Below are 23,263 nucleotides of genomic sequence, written 5' to 3'. Positions count from 1 at the left end.
TGTTCAGAATTCCAAGCTCAGCACTGAGGCCTTGAGGTTTCCCTGTACCATGTCTCTTAAGAACACGGTATAGCCGCCATGTTGCTTGATTCGTTTAAGCCAGTTAGTTTAATTTTGCACTCTTAGTTATCGAACGTCGGTCTGTAAGATTAAGACTGGGGTCGAACACAAGCCTGGAAGGCGTTGGGAGGAGGAAGAGGATGCAGAACTGCCCAGAAGCCACTACTGGTGTATTTCAAACATCCTCGGATTACTGATTCGGTGGAGAATTAACGGAAGATGTTTCCGTGAGAAATGTGACCAACTTACACACTGCAAGAAATGTAATGCATGGACCAAGCTTTCATTGTTGACTTACCTATTTTTTGTGTCATATTATTGACTGTTCGTCACTAGTAATCAATATGTTTAATAATAATTAAGATAATGTCTCCATAGAGTATTTTCAACGTCACTGTGACGAATGATATCTCCAGTTGTAATAGTCTACACCAGCTAAAACTGTACATGCTGTAGTAGTAGAGCAATGTATGTTCCATAACAATGGGTGCTGCGTTAGCATTTTCCCACGAGGTCATTGACCCCTAGTTGAGTTGGGAGGCTAGAGAGTTTTGACCCGAGGTCATTGACTCCTAGTTGAGTAGTATGGCTATGTTGGTTCGCGGATTTTTCGTACGAAAGCAAGCCTAACCTCACAGGCGCCATTTTGGAGGGGCCTAACCTCACAGACACCATTTTGAAGTAGAGTAGTTAGCCTACGTGCATTTTATACCCGAGTAGGATGCCAATGCACGTTCTGCGCGGAATAACGTCATATCCTTGCGTGCGTGAGCAAGCCTAAGCTCACAGACGGCGTTTGGAGGGGCTTAACCTCACAGAGGCCTTTGGAGAGCACGAGTAGTATGGCTAGATATATTCTATACCGATCTTGCGTATGTGAGTATGCCTAACATCACAGGCGCTATTGGAGGGGCCTGGGGGTACTTTTGGACCCCCTGCTAACCTCACTGAGTGTTTTTAACCGCATAGCGCCATGGGCTACTTTGAAGGAGCCGAATCGAACGGGTCCCCTTGGAGGAGCCGAGAAGGAAAGGTCAGCATGAGAGCAGTGCTAACCTCACGGACCCCTTTGGAGGAGCCGAATCGAACGGGACCCCTTGGAAGAGCCGAATCGAATGGTCCCCCTTGGAAGAGCCAAATCGGACGGACACTCCCCCTTGGAGGAGGCAAGTCGGAGAGCAATGCTAACCTGACAGACTCCTTTGAAGGAGCTGAATGGTTCGGGCGCCCCAAGGAGGAGGAACTGAACGTGCATTGACTTACTACTCGGGTATAGAAAGTACAATGCCTTACTACTCGGTATAGACCGTACATTGCCATACTACTCGGTTTAGAACGTACCTAGGCTAACTACTCACCAATGGTGTCTGTGTGGTTAGGCTTGTTCAGAACGTACATTGTTTTACTATTCGGGTTTAGAACGTACATTGCCTTACTACTCGGTTTAGAAAGAACAATGCCTTACTACTCGGTGTAATCATCCCGTTTATCAGCAGAATTGGTTGTTGACTGCAAGAAATATTCATTAAACTTATGGATAAAAAGAGCAGTTACCATTTTTATTATATTTTTTAACATTTTCAAGGATGTTATACTTACGTTATTGATATGTCATCAAACTGGAACATAAGCTTTAAACATACAAGTGCGTGGATAAATGAGGAGGATGAGGAGGGCGCGGTGAGGAGAACGAGACCTATTACCATCGGATAAGACGTGAGCCTTGGGTTCCATTCCCTATCATGTGTGTAACACGAATTATTTTCGGTTCTGCATTTTCACTTACCTTTTTTCATTTTACCCTCTTTTCAAGTGAATAAGGAGGAGGAGGGGCGCGGAGGTGAATGAGGATGGACGTGGTGAGGAGGAGACCTTTTGCCCATCTGATAAGACGTGTGCCCTGGTGCAAGATGAATGAGGAGGAGGGCACGAGCGAAAGAGGAGAGCGCGTTGGGGAGGAGGAGGAGGAGTGCACGTGTGAAAGAGGAGAGCGCAGTGAGGAGGAGGATGAGGGCACGTGTGAAAGAGGAGAGCGCAGTGAGGAGGAGGATGAGGGCACGTGTGAAAGGGGAGAGTGCAGTGAGGAGGAGGAGGGCACGGGCGAAAGAGGAGGGCGCGGTGAGGAGGAGGAGGAGTGCACGGGTGAAAGAGGAGAGCGCAGTGAGGAGGAGGATGAGGGCACGTGTGAAAGAGGAGAGCGCAGTGAGGAGGAGGATGAGGGCACGTGTGAAAGAGGAGAGTGCAGTGAGGAAGAGGAGGGCACGGGCGAAAGAGGAGGGCGCGGTGAGGAGGAGGAGGAGGAGGAGGAGGAGGAGGGCACGGGTGAAAGTGGAGGGCGCGGTGTTCTGCATGTTTTACTTACCTTTTTTATTTTACCCTCTTGTCAGGTGAATAAGGAGGAAGAGGGGCGCAAGGGTGAATGAGGAGGGACGTGGTGAGGAGGAGACCTTTTGCCCATCTGATAAGGCGTGTGCCCCGGTGCAAGATGAATGTGGAGGAGGGAACGGGTAGAAATTGACACGCAGGCAACCTAGATTGTGCCAAATAACTGCATATGAGACTATACGATTATTATTATTATTATTATTATTATTATTATTATTATTATTATTATTATTATTATTATTATGATTAATATTATTATATTTTATTATTATTATTTCCGCCACTGCGGCCTAGTTGTAAATAAAAAGAAGAGCTTATAACGCTTTTCCTGTGATGAATTTTGAGAATTGTAGCCTACACTCACATATGTAATAGCAACTTCTGGCTGAGTAAAGAAAGCTACGTTAACTATGGCCACACGCACATATTCAATAACATCACTGGGCGCAGTAAAATATACACAACGGTAAATATCCTTACTTCGTATTTTTCTAGTACGCATATAGACATTGCATACACATTGGACTATGTATCAGCAACTCATTGCCTAGTAAGGAAAGCAACGGAAAACTGTGTATTTTACAGACGCATAACACATACACAGCTTACATTAAACATGTTTAATTCTGCACACACTTCACCCACTTTTTTAGTATTTAATTTCTTGCCTCAGATTAGCATAATGCATATATATATATATATATATATATATATATATATATATATATATATATATATATATATAGAGAGAGAGAGAGAGAGAGAGAGAGAGAGGGAGTTACAAGTGAAAATAAGGGAATTAAACATGATTAAAATGTTACATGAGGACTGCAGTCAGTTGTCATAAGAAATGAACGTCTCTGCAACACACCATACTGTTCGCTCATCACTACTGGAAACGGATGTATCAAATTTCATTGAGTCTGGGTTCTTTCACATAATGTCGTACAGTATCATCACTGTTCGCTGTTACAATCTCGCATAAGTACTGATAGAACGGAACCATAATTAAATAATAAAATAATTAACATATTAATTAATTGTAGGATCGGCCTCGCGGTGTAGACGTAGCGTGCCCTTCATTTGTAGGCAATGTGGCCTTGTATCGATAGATTTATTAGTATATAGAAGAACTCCTGCGGGGTTGAATCCTGGCACCTCGGCGTCTCCGAAAACCGTCAAATGTAGTTAGAGGAACGATAAGCCAATAATATTGAAAATGAAAACCTACAAACTGTTTTCCAGTCAGTGACCGGGTCAGGGATGGAATGAATGAAGCCACCATCTTGCAGCGAGGATATGATTTGTGCCAGCTGCCGAGACCTGTCGCACTCCTCTGGGGCAATGATTAATGACTGACAGATGAAATGAAATGATAGTGGAAAGTGTTGCTGAAATGAAAGATGATAAGGAAGACCGGAGTACACGGAAGAAACCTGGCCCGCCTCCGCTTTGTCCAGCACAAATCTCACATGGAGTTACCGGGATTTGAATCACGGAACCCAGTGGTGCGAGGCTGACACGCTGCCGCCTGAGCCACGGAGGCTTCCTATAACATTATTATTATTTATTAACTCAGAATAATTCAAATCCCCGACTCGGTGGCGAATTGAACCCCTGGATTCTCTGAAGCCTCAACGCTGATCATTCAGCCGAAGTGTCGGAAATGTTCAGTTATTTGGCACAATGTCGGTTGCCTGCGTGTTACCCGAAGGCCCGGGTTCGATTCCCAACCAGGTCAGGGATACACATCGGAGGGATAGCCTTACAAGGGAGTCTGAGCCACACAGCCCGGCTCTATTCACCAAGTTTTGTGCCAAAAGTCTAGATTACATTACATATCGTTTAGATGGAACGAAGATATATATCTCGAGTAATATTGATTCATTCGATGAATAGAGACGTTAAGTCTTGTGCTAACACCTTGATGTTATTCACTATGTGTAGGCTATGTGGCCTTGTGTCGATAGATTTACTACTATATAGAAAAACTCCTGCGGGGCTGAATTCTGGCACCTCGGCGTCTCCGAAAACCGTCAAATGTAGTTAGTGGAATGAAAAGCCAATAACATTATTATTATTATTATTATTATTATTATTATTATTATTATTATTATTATTATTATTATTATTAATTATCTCAAATGAATTCAAATCTCCGACTCGGTGGCGAATCGAACCTCTGGATTCTCTGAAGCCTCGGCGCTGACCATTCAGCCGAGGTGTCGGAAAATAATAATAAAAATAATAATAACGGGGGTTAGTCGCTCTGACATTTGTGTCCCTCGACCCGGCTTGGAATTAAACCCGGGAACCCTCTGAACCGAAGGCCACAACGCTGTCCATTCACCAAGGAGTTAGACAATAATAATGATAGGCGCGCACAGTGTTACAGCCCCCAGCATCTGGCTAGCTAACACTAGCATTTGCTTGGCATTTTCAGGGCTGCTGACAGTGGGGTTCGTACCTATTATCACCTTACGTCTATTCGTGTACTCCTTAGCTCAAAAGAATGTGGAAAACTTTAGAATTATTTTCATTATTATTATTATTATTATTATTATTATTATTATTATTATTATTATTATTATTATTATTATTATTATTATTGAGCGCTACTGTAGTGTAGTGGTCGATGTGATTAGCTGCCACACCCGGAGGCTCGGATTCAATTTCCGGCTCACGAGCAAGTTCGATTCTGGATCAGTCGCGTGGTATGTGAATGTGGCCAAATACACCAGCCTTGTGTCGATAGATTTACTAGTACATAGAAGAACTCCTCCGGGGGCTGAATTCCGACACCTCGGCGTCTCCGAAAACCGTCAAATATAGTTAGTGGGATAAAAGATCTAATAGCATTATTATTATTATTATTATTATTATTATTATTATTATTATTATTATTATTAATTATCTCAGAATAATTCAAAAAACCCACACGGTGGCGAGTCGAACGCCTGGATCTTCTGAAGCCTCAACGCTGACCATTCAGCCGAGGAGACGGCCTCGACCCGGCTTGGATTCGAACCCGGGGACCCACTGAGCCGAAGACCACAACGCTGTTGATATAAAGGATGAACGTCTCTCCAACACAACATACTGTTAGAGCGAGAGTGGAAGCACTGACACTGGTAGCATTTCACAGCGCAGTACACTCTCGCTCCATGGACCAGCCGTGGCCACTTAAGGGCCGAGAAGTACAGTCATTACAATACTGCATGAATGAAATTACATTAAATCATGTAAATAATTCACAGTTACTATTTAAAACGTTTGTTTGTCCAACCCTTGCCCCGTTTCTCTATTGTGTTGTGGATGTGGTGCGATGAAAATGTCGAGGCGGAGTTTAGAACCGGATGCCCTTCCTGACGTCAACCTCATCAGAGGAGTTAATAAGATAAAATGAAATGACATGGTATACGTTAACAGGAAGAGTGGGGGTAAAACCCACTGCCAACACATAGCCTACACATGGTGAATAACAACAACAACAACAACAACAACAACAGGTCTTATCAAGGCTATATGTCCCCATCCTACAGACAGTAAAATCTTGTACATATCTAAGTGAGTCCGAGGCGTATGTACGACTTATCTGATACAGATCTATTTAACAGCCTGTGAGTAACCTGTGCAGACAGATGTGGGATGATGATGATGGGGAAGGGAGACGGTGTTGGTACATAGTCTACCCCTATCGAATAACACCATGTGGTTAGCACAAGACGTAACGTCTCCATTCATCGAATGAATCACTATTACTAGTGATATATGTCTTCGTTCCATCTAAACGATATGTAATGTAATCTAGAATTTTGGCACACAACTTGGTGAATAGAGCCGGGCTGTGTGGCTCAGACTGTCCCCCAATATGGCAGGTTCGATCCTGGATCAGAAAAAGGATGGGGCAAGGGGAAAGTTCATGGGACACTTCATATCGTACGGTGTTACTCGACAACATTAATAATCTCAGTTATAGATCGGCCCAACAGAGAATCCGCCACCGCAGTGGCGGCAATAATAATAAAAATAATCGTATAGTATCAGCTACCAAGTGGTTTGACTCGTTGCTTGAATGGTCAGCGTACTGGTCTTATGTTCAGAGGGTCCCGGGTTCGATTCCCGGCCGAGTCGGGGATCTTAACCTTAATTGGTTAATTGCAATGGCTTGGGGGCTGGGTATGTGTCGCGTATTCAACATTAGAAATCATCCTAGGTAGGGCTCTCCTTTTCACAGACATGCAGTCGCCTAATAGGCCACCGAGCTCGATAGCTGCAGTCGATTAAGTGCGGCCAATATCCAGTATTCGGGAGATAATGGGTTCGAGCCCCACTGTCGGCAGCCCTGAAGATGATTTTCCGTGGTTTCCCATTTTCACACCACGCAAATGCCGGGGCTGTACCTTATTTAAGGCCACGGCTTCTTCCTTCCACATCCTAGACCTTTCCTATCCCATCGTCCCATAAGACCTATCTGAGTCGGTGCGACGTTAAGCAAAATAGTGATCTTGGCGGTGCCTAATAGGCCGTCTACGAGAAAAAGACACGCGCCAGACCACACTGGATGCCATGCGCCATTATTATTATTATTAGCTACCATGTGCAGTTATTTGGCACAATCCAGGTTTCCTGCGGGTTAATTTCTACCCGTGCCCAACTCCACATTCATCTTGCACCAGGGCACACGTCGTATCAGATGGTAATAGGCCTCGTCCTCCTCACCACGCCCTCCCCCTCCTCCTCATTTGTCCACGCACTTGTATGTTTGAAGCTTATGTTCCAGTTTGATGACGTATCAATAACGTAAGTATAACATCCTTGAAAACGTTTTAAAATATAATAAAAGCTTGTAACTGCTTTTTATCGTTCGTTCGTTCGTAATCTGTTTACCCTCCAGGGTCGGTTTTTCCCTCGGACACAGCGAGGGATCCACGTCTACCTCCTCAAGGGCAGTGTCCTGGAGCTTCAGATTCTAGGTCGGGGTGCATACAACTGGGGAGGATGGCCAGTACCTCGCCCAGGTGGCCTCACCTGTTATGCTGAACAGGGGCCTTCTGGGGGGAATGGGAAGCTTGGAAGGGATAGACAAGGAAGAGGGCAGGAAGCGGCCGTGGTCTTAAGTTAGGTACAATCTCGGCATTTGCCTGGAGGAGAAGTGGGAACCACGGAAAACCACTTCCAGGATGTCTGAGGAGGGAATCGAACCCACCACTACTCAGTTACCTCCCGAGGCTGAGTGGACCCCGTTCCAGCCCTTGTACCACTTTTCAAATTTCGTGGCAGAGCCGGAAATCGAACCCGGTCCTCTGGGGGTGGCAGCTAATCACACTAACCACTACACCACAGAGGCGGACTGCTTTTTTATCCATGAGTTTAACGAATATTTCTTGCAGTCAACAACTAATTCTGCTGATAAACGGGATGATTAAACTGAGTAGTAAGACAATATACGTTCTGAGCAAGCCTAACTACACAGACGCCACTGGTGAGTAGTTAGCCCAGATACGTTCTAAGCCACGTAGTATGGCAATGTATGTTCTATACTGAGTAGTAAGGCAATGTACGTTATATTCCCGAGTAGTAATCAGTGTACGTTCAGTTGTTCCTCCATGGGGCGCCCGATCGATTCGGCTCCTCCAAAGGGGTCAGGGAGATAAGCATTGCTCTCGTACTGACCTTTCCAGCTCGTCTACTCCAAGGGGACCCGTTTGACTCGGCTCCTTCAAAGTAGCCCATGACGTCATGCGGTCGAAAAAAGTCAGTGCGGTTAGCAGGGGTCAAAAAAAGTACTCCAAGCCCCCCAATGGCGCCTGTGAGGTTAGGCATGCTCACGTACGCAAGCTCGGTATAGAATGTACCCAGCCATACTACTCGTGCTCTCCAAAGGCCTCTGTGAGGTTAGGCCCCTCCAAATGCCGTCTATGAGGTTAGACTTGCTCTCGTACGCAAGGATATGACATTATTCCGCCTAGAACCTATACTGGCATACTACTCGGTTATAGAATGCACGTAGGCTAACTACTCGACATCAAAAGGCGTCTGTGAGGTTAGGGCCCTTCAAAATGGCGCCTGTGAAGTTAGGCCCCTCCAAATGGCGTCTTTGAGGTTAGGCTTGCTCTCGTACGCAAAATCCGCGAACCACCATAGCCATACTACTCAACTAGGGTTCAACGATCTCGGGTCAAAACCCCCTAGTCTACCTACTCAACTATTGGTCAGTGACCTTGTGGGGAAATGCTGACGTAGCACCCATTGTTTTAGAATATACATTGCTATACTACTTGCTGTATATATTCTGTCTCATTATTTTGAGTAATGCACTACATATCAGTATAATTATCACGACGGCAAAATATTAGCGTGACCCTCCCTTGTCAATCTCATCCAAGGCTTAGAAAATATTAAAGTGACAGGTGTGAGCGATGCTAAAAGGCCATTCTTTACGCAGATAATCCAAGTTTTGTGTGGTATAAAGGATTCGCCCAAAGGGTCGCTTAGCGTATGCATTTCAGTATGCTTGACAGAATGATATGTAATGGCACTATTTGGATCGGTGAGGAAAACTACAGAAAACTATCTCACACCCCTTTTCCTTAGTAAGCCTCGTTAGTGTCCACCTCTGTGGTGTAGTGGTTAGTGTGATTAGCTGCCACCCCCAGAGGCCCGGGTTCGATTCCTGGCTCTGCCACGAAATTTGAAAAGTGGTACGAGGGCTGGAACGGGGTCCACTCAGCCTCGGGAGGTCAACTGAGTAGAGGGGGGTTGGATTCCCTCTTCAGCCATCATGGAAGTGGTTTTCCGCGGTTTCCCACTTCTCCTCCAGGCAAATGCCGGGATTTTAGTGGCAGAAAAATGCACTTGTAACTAGTATAAACTCAAACATTTCGGGGTGGCCGGGCCCTGGGGACCAGACCTGGGTGCGGGAGGTACTGGTCATCCTCTCCAGTTGTATCCCCCGACCCAGAGTCTGAAGCTCCAGGACACTGCCTTTAAGGCGGTAGAGATGGGATCCCTCGCTGAGTCCGAGTGAAAGGCCAACCCTGGAGGTTAAGCAGATTAAGAAAGAGAAAAAATTACTTCTACCGAGCTCGATAGCTACAGTCGCTTAAGTGCGACCAGTGTCCAGTAATCGGGAGATAGTGGGCTCGAACGCCACTGTCGGCAGACCTTCCTGTCCCATCGTCGCCATAAGACCTAACTGTGTCAGTGCGACGTAAAGCAACTTGCAAAAAATACTTCTATCGAAAAAAAAAGTGTCTGGCGGTACTTTCAATAGCTTTTAGAGTAAAAATTACGTTAGGAGAGAAACATCCCTTAACTTTCTTTCTTTCTTTCTTTCCTTCTTTCTTAATTTGGCAGTGTCCTGGAGCGTGAGACATTGGATCGGGTTATACAAATGGGGTGGATGGCCAGTACCCCGCCCAGGCGGCCTCACCTGCTAAGCTGAACAGGGGCCTTGTGAGAGGGATGGGAGGACTGGAAAGGATAGACAAAGAAGAGGGAAAACCGAGCTCGATAGCTGCAGCCGCTTAAGTGCGGCCAGTGTCCAGTAATCGGGAGATAGTGGCTTCGAGTCCCACTGTCGGCAGCCCTGAAGATAGTTTTCCGTGGTTTCCCATTTTCACACCAGGCAAATGCTGGGGTTTTACCTTAATTAAGGCCACGGCTGCTTCCTTCCACTTCCTAGGCCTTTCCTATCCCATCGTCACCATAAGACATATCTGTGTCGGTGTGACGTAAAACAAATAGCAAGAAGAGGGAAGGAAGTGGCCGTGGTCTTAAGTTAGGTACCATCCCGGCATTTTCCTGGAGGAGAAGTGGGAAACCACGGAAAACTACTTCCAGGATGGCTGAGGTGAGAATCGAACCCACCTCTACTCAGTTGACCCCCAAGGCTGAGTGGATCCCGTTCCAGCCCTCGTATCGCTTTTCAAATTACGTGGCAGAGCCGGGAATCGAACCCGGGTGTCCGAGGATGGCAGCCTCATGAACTAGCTCATAGTAGGACTATATCGACTGGATGCCTTTTAGTCGACACTTACAACAGTTGTTTAAGGTTTAAAGCACTGCATGTTTGATTGAAACATTTTATGAATATAGATTTAAACACTAGAGTAATTTCATGACCTACTGTAATGTTGGCGTGACTAGAATCGAACACTATAGCAAAGACAGAGTGTCGTGTGCCAAAGATAAGGGATCTATCTCTTTTGACTACATAATAAAAAACATCTTACTTACACAGCTTGCAGCCGCCAGCTATTTACAACAACTACAGTTGTGTGCAATAACAATTCGGTTCGCATGAGGGTCTGTAGTCATAGAAGTCCCGGGTTCGATTCCCGACACTGTCTAGAATTACAACAAAGGCACACAACATAAAATGTATTACTATGATCACAGATCATATTTTTTAAATTGTTGATTAAATTAAAGTAAATATATATATATATACACTTACCTTTGAATACACATGCCCTAACCGCGTAGCCAATTCGCTCGGTGTTGCATTGGCATTAACACATAACGCTACTTTACATTATAAAATATGATTACAGCTACGGTAAGATACAACATCCATCACTTGCCTGGTGCGAAAATGAGAAACAACGGAAACGCATCTTCAGAGTGCGGTTCGAACCCGCTACAAGCTGATAGCTTTATCACCCACCGCGCAGCCAACGACTGTTGCTCAGGGTCTTAGATATGTTATAGCACCCCCGACAATATTAATTATAAGTTACACTTTAATCGTATACTTACGTGCATTCTCTAATACGTGAGTGATAGGCTGCATTCAGTAAAAGAATGAGTACATTCTGCTTGCATGTCGATACAGGATGTAAGCCACGTATAGATGTCAGCATTTTTACTGCACTGCAAGATTTTTCCCTAAAGTTCAATATTTAGCGTGCACGTTGCTAGCATACGAAGCACTTACTATGCAGTGTACCAAAAATATTCCATTCTTTTACTGAATGCAGTCCATCACTTACGTATTAAAGATTACATGTAAGTATAAAAAATATGATTCAAGTAAGGTATAGCCCCTAGCATTCCTGCAGGAAACAATTCCGTTACTACGAAGGTAGTAGGGCCTTAGCCATAGTTAAGGTACATAACAGCGTTTGCTTGGTATAATAGTAACTTAACGATGTTCCTTGCCCTACCAAGCGACCGCTGCTCAGCCCTCATCATATGCCTAACCGCGTAGCCAATTCGCATAGTAAAGGTGTTTAGAACACAGAATGTTCCAACTGGGGTTAAAGGTGTGTTGTAGTAACACATTCACCAGGTGTTTAGAACACAGAATGTTCCAACTGGGGTTAAAGGTGTGTTGTAGTAACACATTCACCAGGTGTTTAGAACACAGAATGTTCCAACTGGGGTTAAAGGTGTGTTGTAGTAACACATGCACCAGGTGTTTAGAACACAGAATGTTCCAACTGGGGTTAAAGGTGTGTTGTAGTAACACATTCACCAGGTGTTTAGAACACAGAATGTTCCAACTGGGGTTAAAGGTGTGTTGTAGTAACACATGCACCAGGTGTTTAGAACACAGAATGTTCCGACTAGGGACTTGACGAAGTGTCTTGCCCTACCAAGCGACCACTGCTCAGTCCTCAACCGCGTAGCCAATTCGCTTAGTAAAGGCGTGTTGTAGTAACACATGCACAGGTGTTTAGAACACAGAATGTCCCGACTAGGGTCGTGCCTTGCCCTTCCAAGCGACCGCTGCGCAACACATGGCTAACCGCGTAGCTAATTCGCTTAGTAAAGGTGTGTTGGTGTTTAAAACACAGAATGTTCCGACTGGGGACTTGCCTTGCCCTACGAAGCGACCGTTGCTCAACACATTCCTAACCGCGTAGCTAATTCGCTTAGTAAAAGTGTGTTGGTGTTTAGAGCACAGAATATCTAAATACGTCGCAGTTTGTATAGGTTAGATTCAGTTGTTTTAATTTCCTAATGCTTGATTCCCCGATAGAATTGATTTAATGGTTTGAATTTTTCAAAATCCTGTATGTGTTCTTCAACATTTTCAAGTTCCATTTTATTTCTCCTCCCGGGTACGGCGTTTAGCGCACGTAAGTTTTCAGTCAACGCATGCAGTTAATACTTCGCTCATAGCTGCAAGTTATTACAGGAAGGACAGCAAATGTTTGAAACAGTGTTCGAATATTTGAGAAGAAACTCTCTGAGCTTTCAAACCTTATGCTTCAACTGTGTCACTACCTGTCAGTCAGGTCAACATTTTCACATTTTCTCCAGTCTCTCAAATTCGTCTTTCACAACACTTTCTGAAATTGAAGCGAAGAGATGACTATATCAGAGGAGTTTTCATATGCCTTGTTAGGTTTCCAACGGTTTGTCAGGAGCTCAAACTTTATACTGTCGTCAATATTTCGCTTTCCAACGTAGTTGCCAATGTCAAGGTAATGAAATTCGCGTGACTGCTCTTGTTCTTGTGTTTGCAGTTCTTCACCCGGGACACTGATGTACAGCTGTTTCTGTGCTTCTGTACTAGTACTTGAAGATGCTAATGGTATGTTAGCCTCTATGTGTGAACTTTAGATTTCGATTAATACAACTTCCCCCATGAGGAGGCTGCCACAAGGACAAAACATGTCGACTACACAGTATTTTGTCTGGTGACTTTGCTCGTGTGCCTGGTAGGAACAACCATCACAGGACTCAGGAATAAATTTGGAATGAATATGGAACGTGGCATGATGTATGGTTCTTCAAATGTTATATAGATGATTGTTGAATATGGTTACTGGACCTCGTATTGCGGCGATAGCGATGTCGTGGAGTCGTGTCCGGTTGAGACCGAGAGAATCCCATAGCTGTACAAGAACTTTAGGGATTGTGCCTCGAGCTCCGATCATGAGTCCATGGACTCTTTGTAGTAGTTCACGGTTGGCTGGTAAATTGACTTCCTCTTTGGCCTGGGCAGCGTGTGACTCTAAGCGTACTGTGGGATCTAAGATTAGCCCTTGCTTGCTAGCTAGTTGAAAGGCTATCATGTCAATACGCCTGTTACTCCATCGGTAGCTAGGCCAGAAACCTCTTCGTGCACCGTGAAACCGTGATCCCTCAGCGAGGTCGCGATCATGTGCCGTATTGTATGATGGCGAGAATTTCTTAATACCTCCCCGTCTGTTGCAGAATATTCTCATACTTTCTAAATTGTTTTCTCAAAATTATTAAAATACTGCAATGAAGATAACTGAATTACCCATTTGTAATGCATCACATTACTCACTACTTTCTAAATTCATACAATTCATTCTGAACATTACACTGAGCAAAATTTACTATTTGTTTAGGATTTTAGTGGCAGAAACATGCACTTGTAACTAGTATAAACTCAAACATTTCGGGGTGGCCGGGCCCTGGGGACCAGACCTGGGTGCGGGACTGACGCCAACCAGTTCATAAGGATGCTAAGCAAACTTACCGTATCTTCATATGAATTTTAAACTCATTTATTTCTATTTCAGATTTACTGGTGGTTCGGAGGAAAGATAAACTCTTCTGTTATATAGCAAAGTAATGTTTCCCCTCTGTTTCAGGCCTGGGGTATAGTAACGCAGAGCGACAATGCACATCACAGGACTACGTCAATTGCGTTAAAATGGCTGATCCGTTGTTGACGGAGCCCACTCTCATTTTTCCGGATAAACTGGTTGATATTGATGATTTGTGCAGGTATTTACATTATTATCATAACTATTCTATCTTATTTATGAATAATGGACTTATATGCAGATGGATGACAAGAATTAAGTGACTTTCAAAGTCATACTGACAGACCAAAAATCTTAACGAGTTGAATACAGTATGCCGCAGTACGTTATTTTTATTATTTGATTTTACAGTCTACTTCTGCCATAATTAATTTAGTTCTATCATAATGTGTGACACATTTCTAGCTCCTTGGCTGAACGGAGAGCCTCGATATCGTTTCCCGGCCGGCCAAGCATTTTAATTGTGTCTGATTAATTCCATAAACTTGGAGGCTGGGTACTGGTGCTAGTCTTAATACATAATTATCTTCATATAACTTACACACAACCCATCACTGTAATTTAGGTTCATAATAAATAAATAAATAAATAAATAAATGGATTTTCATTAATATTGTGACAGTGATGGTCCAGCTCCTTGGCTGAATGGTCAGCGTAGTGGCCTTCGGTGCCCCAGGTACGATTCCCGGCTAGGTCGGGGATTTTAAATACGTATAGTGCTGACCCCACGATGACGAGAAAGAAGAAGAAGATGATGATGGTGATGATGATGTTGATGACTCACACTTTCATTTATCCTATCCTACCTCCCTTGATCAACTCTTGTTCTTTTCTGAACCACGACGGTATTATGTATGGCGGCCTAGGGAGTCTTTCATTTTCAAGCCCTTCATGGTCCTTGCCTTCCTTTGGCCAATACCTTCATTTTTCGAAGTGTCGGATCCCTTCCATTTTTCCTCTGATCAGTGTTAGTAAAGGATGGTTGCCCAGATGTACTTCCTCTTAAAACAATAATTACCACCACCACCACCACCACCTCACTAACTTGTTACATTTAGTGTCAACTGAACGAATTGTAGACACTAATTACTTCACACAATCACAGCTTTGTGTTAAATAAAGTTTAAACATGGTATTTTAAAACATACCGGACGGTTCACGATATGTGCCCGGTAAATTTTTTGCAGGGACACCGGGACACCTTAGAGAAATAAAAGACAATCCCATAAAATAAGGGACGTTCGGGTCACCCGATGGTAGAGCGAATATCTGACGCCTGTTGTAACGGATGTGACATCTGAACTGGGTTGCACTTCAGCACTTCACTTCAGTGCTTACACCGCACAGACAGGAGTTAGCGGCGGGAAGCAGGTAGAGGTGGGGCGGCCGGCCATTTCATGTGTCACACTATCACTCTTTCTGTCTAACACACACATTATTTTCTCACTTCTGTCTGCTTCCCGCCGCTAACCCCTGTCTGTGCGGTGCGTAAATGAGCAAACTTTGACACCCCAAAACCAGGTGCTAAATATACAACTGGGCATTTAATTTTGATATGGCTGAATAAAGCGTTCCTACTGAAGTCGTACTAAATCTAAATCAGATCGGAGACTTACAGTTGGAAGGGTTCCCTTGTCAGCGACAACAGAAGAGGATTTTCATTCGACAATCTTAAGATGCATATAGTCATAAATTGCAAGAATCGTGAGAGTAGAGACCAGATCGGTGTGAGAGCTTCAGTTACATAATACATAATTTGTGTATAACGTAAGACTGATTGAATATTAAACAGTGAAAGTAAATACCAATTGTATGCATGAGTTTTTGCCAGGTTTGTGGTAAAGAAAACACGTAATTTTCAAGGGAAATTCATTTTTTGTTTATTCAAAATATTGGCCATCTGCTTCTACACACTTCATCCATCTTTCAGGTAAGTTATGAATGCCATGCCAGATAAACTGCTTGTCTTTTGCGGCAAACCATTCGTCGAGCCATTTTCCAACTTACCGGTACTCGGAATTGCTGAAGTTCTGCTCTGCAAGCGCGTGTCCCATTGATATAAAGAGGTGATAGATGGTGGCAGGTCGGGGCAGTACGGCGGGTGCGGAGGGATGTTCCATCCAAAAGATTTCAAGGTGTCTTTCACTTGGTTTGCTGTGTGCGACGGCGCATTGTCGAGTAACAAAGTCACTTTGCCGTGTCTTCTGGGCCACTCCGGTCGTCTTTTGATCAATGCGTGATTTAAACTAATCATTTCTTGGCGATAAAGTTGTGTATTAACGGTTTCGCTGGGCTTCAAGTGTTCATAATACACAATACCGCTCTGGTGCCAACAGACAAAGTCTTCTTGCCGAAGCGATTTGGTCGTGATGTTGAATGACCGGCTTTGCCAGGTGACAGCCACGATTTTCTCCGCTTCGGGTTTTCAAAATAAATCCATTTTTCGGCACCCGTCACAATTCGGTACAGAAATGATTTTCTTTCGTGGCGTTGAAGCGGCATTTCACAAGTAACTGCTATATCCATTTGCCGTTCATTCAAATTGTGTGGGACCCATTTACCGAGTTTATTGATCTTCCCCATTTTCTCGTAAACATCTGCTGATTGTTTTTTGTGATACAATTAATGCTTGTGCCAATTGCTGTTGAGTTTGAGTTGGGTCATCATCCAGAGCGCGAACTCTCTTTCACATTGAACTTACCACGTTTAAATTGTCTAAGTCATGTCTCACATGTTCTAATCGATGGAGCGTGTTCACCATATGTTTCTACCAGCAAACGATGACTTCGCACAGCCTTTTGCTTTTGATTAAATAAAAGCAATACGTGCCACAAATGTTCTTTGTCAGGCACAAACGTCGACATGATCACAGACACTAGTGTTTGGCGGACTCATCTTGTGTGTGTCGGTAGGTTAATGTCAGACGAACAACTGATCAATGTGTCAAATTCATATGCTACGTACTGTTCGCTGGCGCCATCTCTGAGTGAAACCGGAAAAGACTTATGCATACACCTGGCATAGTGTTTATGTCTTCCACAAAGTCCGTTCCTGCCTAGGAGTATGCAGTATCACCTTAATGATTTCATAAAATATTCAGCATTATAGTTGATTTTTAAATATTAAAGATTTAGAAGAATTAAGACTATTTTAACTCTATATTAATTCCAGCCTGGGGCAATTATAATAAAAGTGTTTCTATACCATGTAAATGCTATACATTACGTCAAATTTTGAATTTTATAGGTCATGTTTTCATGTTTTCGTGTTTTTAGGTCATAAATCAATACATATTGCATAGAAATCGGCTTCCTAGTTATAACATAACCAAGCATTGTCTCCCCTGATCGGAAAATACGCGTACCAGTACGGTAGGTAATCTGAACATCTCATAATCCAGACAGAAGTGTGGAGCTACAGCCTGCAGTCCATCGTGTTCGGCGCCTGCCCGTCAGCACTTTTTAGGAACTTATTAGCAACATTTCAATTAGTATTGAGGGGGAAGGTAAAATTGAACAGTAATAACAATTATCTCTATCATCATTATATAGGCAGACTATACAATTTTGCGAAGATCTTTTATTTCATTGAGCTAAATTAAACGGAGTAAAGAAAACGTAGGGTCTACTTGTAAATTATGTATTTCTTTGTCTGATATATTATAAAAATTTGAGGCAGGGGGGGGGGCAACCGCCACCACCCCTTTCCACTCCTGAATTACGCCTATGCCCAGCATACACCAATTACATCAGATTCTGATGATGATGATGATTATTATTATTATAATGATGATGATAATGAACCAGAATGCTCTGGTTTTGATTGCAATATAATAAGTCTGTTTATCGAAAAATGAGTTATTAGAGGTTACCCTTCATCAACAAAACCAAAATATTGTCCTGTCAAAATAAATTTCCGTTCTTCAAGTACAGACCTGCAAATAATGCTTGAGATACAACAACTCCTACCAATTGAGTACCGGTACCACAAGTTACGCAAAGCATAGCTCGATGCTTAGCACACACTGCTTCATGACAATGAACTGCAGTAGGATGTCATCCTCCTCTTCGATGAAGTGCAGAAGTAATAGATTTTCCTCTTTCCCTGTACAAGTAGAGTGTTTATCGTAGATTCAGAGTGGGACTGGTCAGAGGGGGGTATTCACACCGGTGAAAGGGAAATGTGCAACCTACAAAAATGTTTAGGATCAGAGACAAGAAATTCTAGGTGTAAGGCTCATTTCTCAAGGTAACAGGCAACTTGATGATTTTGGGGTGTACAGACCTATTGTAAAAGGGGTGACGCTGTTATGGAATTATTGTAGTGGGTGATCTCAATATATCAAATGTTAACTGGGAAAGTAATGAAAGTGACAGCAAGCATGATCAATAAATAGTAAATAAGTTAATCCAGGAAGAAGGACAGCTGAATCAGGAAGTGACTGAACCAACTAGAGGAAACAATATTCTAGACATGGTGCTGATGAAACTAGATAAGCTCTATTGAGAGACTGGAGTGATAGATTGTATAAGTGATCAAGAAGCTGTTCTTGTCATAGTTAAGGTGATAGAAATGAAGGTTGTATAACTAGGACTATTAGACAAAACCATATGGTTGATAAGAGAGGCATGGGGAGTTTAAAAAAGGTAATTATGATCATTAGAAAACGGGATATAAAAATGTAAACAGCATATGGGATGGGTGTAAAGCAATTGTACAGAAGTGAAAAAGTAGGTATGTACCTTTACAATTGGTAAGAAATGAAAAGACCCACTATATTATAACAGAGAAATGAGGATATTAAGGAGGTGCAGGTTAGAAAGAAATAGAGTTAAGAATGGTTGTGGAAGTAAGGAGAGAGTGAAGGAATTTACTAAGAAAGAAAGCAAACAACAACAACAACACGATAGCAAATGTAATTGGTAGTCGTATGAATTTTAGGGCAAAATGGACGTATATGTATACGTACTGACGCAAGTGCGATAAACAGATATAACTTAAAAACAATATTCTCTCACCCATGGGTAAATAATACAAGTATCGAGCTCTAATTATTATTATTATTATTATTATTATTATTATTATTATTATTATTATTATTATTATTATTACTTGTGTGTATAGCTATGAAGTGTTACATCCATTTATTATTATTATTATTATTATTATCATTATTATTATTATCATTATCATTATTATTATTACATCATATGTACATACAATATGATCGCGCCGCTTGAGAGGTTATGTCATGAAACATGTACCTACTGTACATAAATATTCATATGAGTTCGGTTAATGTAAATACCTGTAAATTAATATTGTATAATTTATTCTTTCCTGTATATATAATTTGTAATCAATAATTGTGAAACACACTGTAACTTCCAGAATGGTATAGGTAGACGAGAATGATGGAGAATATTCTGTACATTATAATCTATGTATTAGGCACTCTCGACAATCAGTGAACATATTGTTTATTTCTGACTAGAATGTATTGCTTCCAACAACTGTTGCTGTCCAAGAAAGTAGTCATAGAATTGAAAACTGTTGTAATCTAGATTACAGTTTGTGATTAACATATCAGAATTGAGAACACATTTGCCTTTAATTTACGGCATAGTCACAATCACTCTCAGATCACACTAGGTCCGTCTCCTTGGCAAAATGGTCAGCATTGGGGCCTTCAGTTCAGATGTGCCGGGTTTGGTTCCTGACCAGGTTGGAGATTTTAATCTCATCTAACTCATTCTTCTGGCTTGGGGACTAGCTGTCTGTGTTTGTCCCAACACTCTCCTCTTCATATTCAGATAACACACCACACTATCAATCATCACAGAATCATGCAATAGTGATTACATCCCTCCACGTGGGATTGGGATCAGGAAGGGCATCCGGCTGCAAAACAAGGCCAAACTAACATGTGCAACACAGTTTGCACCCACGACCCCGCAAGTGTGGAAAAAACAGTAGAAAATGAAAAAGAAGACATTCAGATTACATTAGAGTTAGTGTCCTCTCTGTTATGGCTTGTAAATTGTTGATTTCAATGAAAACCAGAACTGGAAATGTTTCATATCCCATCTTCACCTTAGTAGAAATAGAAAGTAATTCACACCAGACAAATGCTGATGGCTGTACCTTAATTAAGGCCATGGTTGCTCCTTCCTACTCCTAGCCCTTCCCTATCCCATCGTAGCCACAAAACCTATCTGTGAGGGTGCGACATATAATAAATTGTAAAAAAATAATTTTAAAGCAACTCATTGTTTTAACCAGGTTTTGACACTTTCTTCAATCAAGTTCACAGAAAATAGACAAGACAGAACTTAAAATTATATTTTGCAGTACTTTTATCAAAATAATACTAAAATACAGGATATTTTTAGGATATTCAATACTTCATGAAGAGCACAGGATAGGAGGTTAATAAGGAAAGGGAGTACCCTGCCCTTTGGACTTAGACCCGAATCCCCTGTTCTCTGTATGGGTCTACTAGGACGGCCAACACATGTAATGAATAAAGACAGGATTTATTTTGAGTTACTTATAGGTTGAAAACCTTGGGCCTCCATAAGATGATAAATATATTATTCATTGTACAGTTTCTCTGTATGAGCCTTTGGCTCGTTGGAATTAATTATTGCAATAAATATCTATCTATCTACAATGCACAACATTTCAAAAATGCATGGTTTCCCAAAATGGAATCAAAGTAACTCCTCAATAATGCAGAACAGTTGAGTGCTGCTACACCCAGGTGATTGAAGTGTGAGCACTAAGAAATTGCAGCTATATCATTAAAAATTCGCTGTTACAACAGTTTGGCTCAGATTATTTTGAAGCATTTATAGCAGAGGCTCAAAATAATGTAATTTACATTCATTGACTTTATATACATTTATTTGATTACCGTATAGTCTACTAATGGAGAAGAGACCTTCCATATTTTGTATAAAATGAAATTGACACCCTTTTACTTGTATGGGGAGTTTCACAATGCAGTGAAAACTAGAGTAATCATTACCTCGGAAACTCTAGCAAGAAAACCGGAAACAATAGTTCAAAGATTCATTTAGCATAGATCCCAGGTCTAGTTCCCGTGAAGGAAGGCGTATACTTTGGCATATTTTATCATCCATTATTTGCAACTAATAAATCTCATTTTTTGTCCCGTATTGGCATTAACTCAACTAAGGATAGGATGAATGAAGAATCCCATCCTCCAATACGGGTTTGTTTTTTACTGCCAGTCTATTACAAGATATTAGAATCACTCTGTATTGACGGTTTTCACTTTAGAAAGGAAATGTAATATGTCCTCCTATTCAATACATACACATCTATGACATTAGATGGAGTAATAATAGCCATACATGTTTCAACTCATTTGAGCCATCTTCAGTGGAAAAAAGGGTTAAAGTTTCTTACACAATTGATGCTAAAAATGTGTTAAAACATAATGAGGAAAAGAATGAAAACAAATGAGACCTGACGGAATTAAGACTATAAGTGATTATGGCGAGGTTGTGGACCTCTTAGTCTAAAACGCGCAGTGTGTTACAATTAAAAAACGAGGACGAATTAACTGTGCTAAAATTTAAAATGACAGTCTATCTTCATTGAGTCACCATCACAAATAGTTAAAAGGACAACGAAAACTTGAGAAACTATGTTTGAGAAGAAAACTAGTGCCAGGTAAAACATATGGGACACATGGTGGAAACCGCCAATGAAATTCAAATTTATTAAATAGTTGCCCTCTCGAAAGGCCTGTCACCGTAAATAAGGCAAACACAGCTGAGCCAACGTTAGACACGATCAGTGAGATCGGGACCGCTACATATGAGAAGGGCAACTATTCGAGAGGGCAACTGTTTGATAAATTTGAACTTCATTGGCGGTTTCCACTATGTGTCACATACATTTTTCCTAGAACTAGATTTCTTCTCAAATATAGTTTCTCAAATTTTCGCTGCTCTCTTAGCTATTTGTGATGGCGACTCAATGAAGACAGGCTGTCATTTTAAATTTTAGCACGGTGAATTTTTCCTCGTTGTTTTAATTGTAACACACTGCACGTTTTAGACTTAGAGGTCCACAACCTTGTCATCATCACTTATTGTTTTAATTCCGTCATACCTCATTTGTTTTTCATTCTTTTCTTCATTATGTTTTAATACATTTTTTATCATCAATTATGTAAAAATACTGTAACCCTCAAACGAGTTGAAAGATGTATGACTATTATTACTCCATCTAATGTTGGAGTGAAGATGTATGTATGTATGTATGTATGTATGTATGTATGTATGTATGTATGTATGTATGTATGTATGTATGTATTGAATAGGAGGACATTAAATTTCCTTTGTAAAGTGATGGTCTATGTAATTATGTAACATAATCAAGCTTAAAATCTAATTACATTGTTGAAAAAATACATGCTTCATTCCTCATCATCATCATCATCATCATCATCTGTTTACCCTCCAGGTTCGGCTTTTCCCTCGGACTCAGCGAGGGATCCCACCTCTACCGCCTCAAGGGCAGTGTCCTGGAGCTTCAGACTCTTGGTCGGGGGATACAACCGGGCAGTATGACCAGTAACTCGCCCAGGCGGCCTCACCTGCTGTGGTGAACAGGGGCCTTGTAGGGGGATGGGAAGATTGGAAGGGATAGGCAAGGATGAGGGAAGGAAGCGGCCGTGGCCTTAAGTTAGGTACCATCCCGGCATTCGCCTGGAGGTGAAGTGGGAAACTGAAGTGGGAAACCACGGAAAACCACTTCGAGGATGGCTGAGGTGGGAATCGAACCCACCTCTACTCAGTTGACCTCCCGAGGCTGAGTGGACCCCGTTCCAGCCCTCGTACCACTTTTCAAATTTCGTGGCAGAGCCGGGAATCGAACCCGGACCTCCGGGGGTGGCAGCTAATCACGCTAACCACTACACCACAGAGGCGGCTGCTTCATTCCTAATGTGGAATATCTTTACCTAAAAAAGATACAAAAATTGGCATTGGGCTAATATTAGGTTGATTTTAGGCCCCTTTAAACAATAAGCATCAAATTGGCATAAACGAAATAAAAATATTTATGTTGATGATGATGATAAGGGGCTGCCTGCCCGAGGTGGAAAAGACGTACTCGGTTCGCCCGGAAGGACGTGGGTTCGAATCCCCGTCAGGAAATCGTAAAATTTAAGAAATAAGATTTCCACTTCCCGAGGTGCATATGGCCCTGAGGTTCACTCAGCCTACACCAAAAATGAGTACCAGGTT

General features: G+C 42.2%; 1 protein-coding gene across 2 annotated transcripts in view; it reads left to right on the top strand.

Annotated features, from left to right (window-relative positions):
- The window catches only part of LOC136862989 (uncharacterized), a 199,891-nt gene that overhangs the window by 118,547 nt on the left and 58,081 nt on the right, over positions 1 to 23,263 (top strand). For both annotated transcript variants that reach the window (XM_067139293.2, XM_067139294.2), the window contains exon 3: positions 14,025 to 14,160. In XM_067139293.2, coding sequence (XP_066995394.2) covers positions 14,025 to 14,160 — 136 coding nt within the window. The remainder of the gene's footprint in view (positions 1 to 14,024; positions 14,161 to 23,263) is intronic.

This window comes from Anabrus simplex, chromosome 2 (genome assembly GCF_040414725.1).
Source record: "Anabrus simplex isolate iqAnaSimp1 chromosome 2, ASM4041472v1, whole genome shotgun sequence".
Lineage (NCBI taxonomy): Eukaryota > Metazoa > Arthropoda > Insecta > Orthoptera > Tettigoniidae > Anabrus > Anabrus simplex.
The sequence above is the reverse complement of the archived record's forward strand: the minus strand, read 5'-3'. Positions and strand labels throughout refer to the sequence as shown.